The sequence below is a fragment of the Habropoda laboriosa genome, unplaced genomic scaffold (assembly GCF_001263275.1).
Source record: "Habropoda laboriosa isolate 0110345459 unplaced genomic scaffold, ASM126327v1 scaffold40, whole genome shotgun sequence".
Taxonomy (NCBI): Eukaryota; Metazoa; Arthropoda; class Insecta; order Hymenoptera; family Apidae; genus Habropoda; species Habropoda laboriosa.
This window is the reverse complement of record NW_017100231.1, coordinates 4,142,199-4,149,544: the sequence shown is the minus strand read 5'-3', so window position 1 is coordinate 4,149,544 and position 7,346 is coordinate 4,142,199. Positions and strand designations below refer to the sequence as shown.

At 40.1% G+C, this 7,346-nt stretch overlaps 1 protein-coding gene across 1 annotated transcript in view; it reads left to right on the top strand.

Moving 5' to 3' along the window:
- The window catches only part of LOC108571565 (transcription factor SOX-6), a 159,332-nt gene that overhangs the window by 56,476 nt on the left and 95,510 nt on the right, over window positions 1–7,346 (top strand). The window contains 1 exon segment of the mRNA XM_017933635.1: window positions 6,564–7,286. Coding sequence (XP_017789124.1) covers window positions 6,564–7,286 — 723 coding nt within the window.

Sequence of the window (7,346 nt, the reverse complement as noted above, 5' to 3'; positions counted from 1 at the left end):
CCTAAAATTTTCTAACTTAAAAAAAAATTCTCCCTGAAGAATTTGAAAACCTAAATCAAACATTTTCGCAAACCAAATCCACAAACTTTTCTCAGACACGGTATTTTAAAACCTTATCAAAAATACACACAAAATACAAAAAGAAAAAAAAGAAAAGGAGAAAAGTTGCAAGAACAATTGCGCGACGGAAGAAGAATCTTCCTTCTCGCTGTAATCCCACGCTGACAGGCTGCCTCGGCCACAATTCTTTCGTCAGTCGGTCGATTCATCGGCGAAACGTGGCTCCTTTATCGAGGCCCGGCTTTTTCGGGCGCGTTACGAGCGCAACACATGCGGCAGCTCCCGAGGAAGCACGTGTTCGCCGCGCCCAAACGTCGGGCGGGACGCGCGCGTGCACTCGTGCACGCGCAGCACGCGAAAAAACCGCTCGGTCAACGCGTGCACGCCGCGCAAAGAAAGTGCACAGACACGAGGTATACGCGACGTGACGTCAATTCGCGGGGAACTGCGCCGTTTCACGGAAAATTCGAACGAAAATTGCGTATGGATTACTTAACCCTTGAATTATATCATTAGTGATAGATACATCCTACACTTCGTCCAGATAATCGGAGAAATCGAAGATTAACTTCGCTTAATTTTAGTAATTAATTTCGCGCAAAGTACACTGCTCTATTTTTATGCAATACGTCCTACTTTAGATAATTGAAAAATAATAAATCCTCATTCTGTGAGCCGTAGATGCGAGATTAATTTCGTGTAAAATACACTGGCCTGTCTTTAAGGAAAAATGATTTTTTAACACTTTGCAACATTAATACGATTCTCTAATAGAAAAAGAAACGATAACTGACAACGTAGGAGAGACCAATGTTTTTTCTTAATTCAGATCATCGATTCAAGTAACCGGAAAAGTGAGAAATTCTCGTATTTCAAAATTGATATTACAAACTATTACGAAATTAATCTGATTCAAAAATAAACTGCTCTACTTTTCTCTATTCTGCTCTACTTCACTTGCAAAACTAATATCCTAGAAAACAAGCTGCTCTATTTTTACCAGGAAAAAGATTATAACACTCTGCAAACATAACACGATTCCCTCGTAGAAAAAAAAACCAACATCTAACGACACAGAAGAAGAGATAGGAAGAAGATTCGCCATAAGTAAATTCGCCACAATTTCCCATTTCACATCCGAAAACTAGATCGCTGAGATCACGCGGAAAAATTCCGCAGACGTTATTACATGTCGCAGAAATGACTCCAATTTTTCCGATTGTACCGGCTCACGGTATTTAAGTTCTAACAAGCTCCAGGAACCGGATAATCACATATTATTTTTCCGCATGAACGACAAACAACAGTGCGATTCATAACTCGCTAGGTATCATTTTATCTGTTCTATCTGCGAAACTGGACTGCTCCAAGAAATTGCTGCCTCTATCCATGCCTTTATATCCTACCATAATGCTCTGTACCTATTTTTCTCGTTAAGAGAGGATGATTACACGCATTCCACGTAATCACGCCACGATCATTGTGTTTCCGCGGAATCCGATCTCCGAGCTGATTCATCCTCAGATTAAACTAATTTATACTAATGTTCGAATCATTTATACAATTGATTCCGTAAAATATTCCTCCTTCCGCGGCCGACATTTATATAATATTCCTTATATAAAGCACAAAAATAATGAACCGAGAATAACACACAGAGCATCTGAATAATTTAGAAATAAATCAGAGATCTATTAGGTCATCCTGTTTATTTTGAGAAAAAAGTTAATTGAGCATCTTTATTCCAAATAATTTCCATAATACTCGATGTACCTGCTTTTAATTTCTGCACGAAAGTTTGAATCCCTGAGAAAAAGGTAGACAGAAATGGATCGGTTTGGGACGAACCTAATTTATTAGGCAATTCGATTCAAAGGCACCGAGTTTCTATCGCGATGGTATTTGCAAAGAATGGCAAAGAATTAAAAATAATGTTTCTCTCTCGAATTGTGTGTTCAGACAAATTTCACTCTCGCGAGCGACTCGCGATCGTCGATCTTTTTGATTTATGATTTTTTTACGGACCGTACACCTAGGCATCAGTTATTTACTACTTTAGCGCTGCGTTAGGTGAAAACGACGCTTGCTAATCCTCGATCTTCCAAATTGAAACCCAACCAAACTTGAGTATCAATTTTTCTTCCCAATGTAACAATTTTGTCACATCTTGACCAGAATCTGCGCCACAAATCCGCCTCCTTCCTCTAAATCAGAGGGTTAACACAATACCGAGAGCTACAGAGCGTTCAAAGCAAGTGAACCCCGACTCTCTTCACCTAGATCCTTCGATATCCCCGCAGAAACTCCTCATAAACCGTCGTAACTCGTAAAAATGAAGAAACAATTTCCTCCTGGAACCATAAAACCCTCCACCCTGAAACGCTACACCACCGCGGAACCTCCGACAGAACGTCTCAACAATAACCAGCCTCTCTTCCAATGGAACGACAAAACTAGAGGCTGTTTCCACTCGCGAAAGACAGAACGAAGAATCGTTCGCCATTCATCCGCTTCGTAAACCAGATAGTATCTCGTGTTGCGGTTTTCGCGAGTGTATCTCCGATTCCTAAACAATATCAAGCACGTCTGGATTTCGAGGCGACCTCGAGAGACAGAGAGAGAGAGAGAGAGAGAGAGAATATCGTCTGGTGATTTTGGAGCTGGAACTTAAAAACGACGGCATCGCTCTCGGTTTAACCTCTGAACTCGGTGTTCGCCAGCAGCCGAAGATAATCGAAAGAGAGAGAGAAAGAGAAAGAGAAGAAGTTACGACACCCGCACACAACAATAATTCCACGCTCAATAATCACGCTCGATTACTGCGCCTCATGTTCGATTACGCAAGAGAGCGAAGAGACGGACGGCGAGGGACGACGGCACTCGGCGAGACGCGTCGCTCGATATCGCGAGATTTAGATTTAGATTTGGTAATTTGGTGACGGAAATTGGTCGGACCAGACCGTGACAAATTAGCGACAGATAGAGTTACGATGATTTGCACGGTGGATAACTGCAAGGTGCTGACCTGCTCGTGTAATCGATGATGTATTGGGGCCTCGTCCGTCTTGGGATTGAGTAATCTGGGGTGGGAAGAGTTGTTGGAAGGGGTTGATTGTTATTAGTGATGGATTGTTTCGTTGTGTTTTTGGGAGGGGAAGTGTGTGTTTGGGAAAAGGGAGTTTGATTGGTTGGAATTTTTTGTTTGGTGGAGGAAGGAGTGTTGGAGTTATTGTGGGGTACGTGGTTTTTGGAATTTTATAGCAAGTGGATTTTGTGCGATTATGGAGTAAATGGTTTTTTGGAATTTGATAGCAAGTGGACTTTGTGCGATTATAGAGTAAATGGTTTTCGGAATTTGATAGCAAGAGGACTTCATGTGATTTTATTAGAGAATAAATGGCTTTTTGGAATTTGATAGCAAGTGGACTTTGTGTAATTATAGAGTAAATGGTTTTCGGAATTTGATAGCAAGAGGACTTTGTGTGATCATGGAGTAAATGGTTTTTGTAATTTGATAGCAAGTGCTCTTTGTCTTATTATAGAATAAATGGTTTTTTGGAATTCTATAGCAAGTGGTCTTTGTCTTATTATAGAATAAATGGTTTTTTGGAATTCTATAGCAAGTGGATTTTGTGCGGTTATAGAGTAAATGGCTTTTTGGAATTTGATAGCAAGTGGACTTTGTGTAATTATAGAGTAAATGGTTTTCGGAATTTGATAGCAAGAGGACTTTGTGTGATCATGGAGTAAATGGTTTTTGTAATTTGATAGCAAGTGCTCTTTGTCTTATTATAGAATAAATGGTTTTTTTGGAATTCTATAGCAAGTGGTCTTTGTCTTATTATAGAATAAATGGTTTTTTGGAATTCTATAGCAAGTGGATTTTGTGCGGTTATAGAGTAAATGGTTTTTTGGAATTTGATAGCAAGTGGGCTTTGTGTAATTATAGAGTAAATGGTTTTTGGAATTCTATAGCAAGTGGACTTTGTGTAATTATAGAGTAAATGGCTTTTTGAAATTTGATAGCAAGAGGACTTTGTGTGATCATGGAGTAAATGGTTTTTGTAATTTGATAGCAAGTGATCTTTGTCTTATTATAGAATAAATGGTTTTTTGGAATTCTATAGCAAGTGGTCTTTGTCTTATTATAGAATAAATGGTTTTTTGGAATTCTATAGCAAGTGGATTTTGTGCGGTTATAGAGTAAATGGTTTTTTGGAATTTGATAGCAAGTGGACTTTGTGTGATTATAGAGTAAATGGTTTTTGAAATTTGATAGCAAGTGGACTGTATGTTATTATGGAATATATGGATTTTGAAATTTGATAGCAAGTGGTCTTTGTCTTATTACAGAATAAATGGTATTTAGAATTTTACTGTGGAAAGTTAGAGTTATTATGGAATAAGTGTCTTTTAGAATTTGATGAATTCTGAATTCAAGAAAGAGGGAGTAGCATTTCAATGAATGTCAGGTCAGTGTATATTTGAATCAAGCTCATGAGACGAAGAGTGAGTGATAAAATAGTAATATATATTATAAAAAAAAGAGTATCTTATAATCAAGTGTACAGGGTGGGAAAAAAGATAAAGTATTGTTTTTAGAATATGCATAAATGCTCCTTTATCTTGAGAATGTTGCTACATTGATAAAAAAGATATTGACATTCTGGTAGATATAGAACCTGTCTGATTTTAAGTCAAATTCGTGAAATAAAAAGAAGAGTTCAAACTGGGGCAAGGAAATAATTAAATATTGGAATAATATTAGTTATCACTGCAACTTTGTTTCACACTGTATTATCAATTTAATACCTGTCTACCTTGTAATCAAGTTAATGGATACAGGAATAAGAAGAAGTATTTGCATGTTAAAGTGATTTCGAAATAAGACTTCTTCATCTCTTTAAGATGGAATTTTTTAACGTAAGAAGGAAAAAAGGAAGACCATTTCTTTAACTCTGACTTTTTCTAATCTCTACGTATATAATAGCATTGAGAAGAATAGCCTTACGATTGCTTATCTATGGGGATAGTAGCATTAACCACGACATGTGCTGCAGCCAGAGCAACGTTACGTTGTGAATTGTAACGAGAATCATGCATACACGTCGGGGCACAGTGTGGAAGATAATTCTGGCCGTCCCGCGCGATATGATTGCAACTTTGTGGTCGTTACGCAACGGCAGCGTCGCGACACGACAAAACAAAGTGCTCCTCGTGTCGCGTAATAAAAGGAAAAACGAGGAGAAAGAAAAAGTAGGAGTAGGAGATGAAATATTGACGCACTATCGATCATCTCGCTTTCGCTGCTTCGAGAACGGAGCTCTGTGCGTATCATGATGAACGGAAAATTTGGGAATATAGAGATTTTGGAAAAGTGGAGATTTAGAGACTTAAAAATTTGGAAATTTAGAGATTTTGGATAATTGGAGATTTGGAGATTTCGAAATTTGTAAATTTAGAGATTTCGGATAATTAGAGATTTGGAGATTTCAAAATTTGTAAATTTAGAGATTTCGGATAATTGGAGATTTAGAGACTTAAAAATTTGGAAATTTAGAGATTTCGGATAATTGGAGATTTAGAGACTTAAAAATTTGGAAGTTTAGAGATTTTGGATAATTGAAACTTTGGACGTTTAGAGATGTAGAGATTTCGAAATTTGAATGTTTGAAAATTTGGAAATTTTCTTGCAGAAATGATCCTCTTCTTTCTTATAGATTAAGCAAACACTTCTCTATCTCCATAGAATTGCTTTTCCTTACTTAGAAAGGAAACTTTGCCACTATTGTGGAATCGAGGGCTTCATGCACACCAAAGGAGCAACAACAACGTGGAGTATCTGAGGGCTCCTTGGCGGCGCGCGTAGAGTCACGGCTTGCCAGCCGGAAGGTCGTGGGTTCGACTCCCCCTTGATACTCCCCCAAATTTTTCCTCGACTCCTAAAATATATGCAGTGAAGTTTTTCGATACTCTATTTCAAAACGCTCTAGCTGTTACAGACCCCATGTATTCAATGTACTTAAATCCAAAAAAAAATCATTCTTTGTTTACTTAGAATTAATAGTGATATTGAGTCACGTGGTGCATGCTTTACATCGCGTGCTCTTCCAATCAGCACAATTTCTCGTCAGACTAATACATCGTAACGAAATAACACACGCGTTTCCTTCAAGTATGTACAAAAAATATCCACACCAAACACGAAGTTCCACTATCGACATAGTACTTCAATAAAAAACTCGAATTGATAGAGTCGTGCAACCATTTACAAACACGAGTCACTCTTTCATCATCGCAACACTTGAGTATCTGTACCAAAACACAAAGAAAGTAACAACTACCTCTCGTCAATAACATTCAAATAAAAAAATTACCACCAAACACAAAAGAAAGTCACTTCTCTCTCGAGCCCTAAATCCAAAAAAACTCGACAACTAAATCCGAGAACTAAAAAAAAAAGAAAAAAACTAACCTAGTCTCGTTTCCCTGTTCCGTTTCAGATTGAGGATGTCCTCAAAGAGGAAGTCACCACCAACGAAGCTATCGGAGGGCGGGGGCGGCACGGGTACAGTGGCAGGCGCCAACGAGGAGGAGGAGGACACGACCTCGTCGGTGACCGGTGGTCCCGGTGGCGAGGTAGCCGTCGGTGAAGAGGGTCCCACCACCCCCGTCGACATCGAGGAGTGTTACCCTCATCAGAGGGGAGGTGACTGCGAGTCGTCCGGCTGTTCGTCGCCGGCGACTACCAGCGAGCCTGATCTACGGGACTCACCATCGCCCTCCTCCAATTCTCTTCGCACCACTAAGCGACAGAGGATCGTACTCTCCAGCCAGGAGACCTTGCCGCCCTACCACTACCCCCACCACCATCATCACCATCATCATCATCATCATCATCACCACACGAATACGTCGTCGTCGTCGGGTGGCGTTGTGGAACCAGCTAGCTCCTCAGAGTGCGGCTCCCCGCCCACCCCTCTAACAGTTGACCCGTACTACCCGAATCATCCTCATCACAACAACAACAACACCGTGACGCAGAATAACAATAACAACGGAGGGAACGCTACCACAGCCGGTAGCAAGAGATCCATGGACGACGTACTCAAGAGGTTAACCTGCAAGATGAACAGCGAATCGCTGTCACTACAGGACGACACCAGCAACAACAGGCGGACAAGTCCGCCCCCCTCCTCCACCCCGACTGGCCACAACGCGCACTGGTTAGTGTTTCGGTTATTTTTTTAGGGGGGTGGTGCTTTGTGAAGTATTGGGGTGTGAGG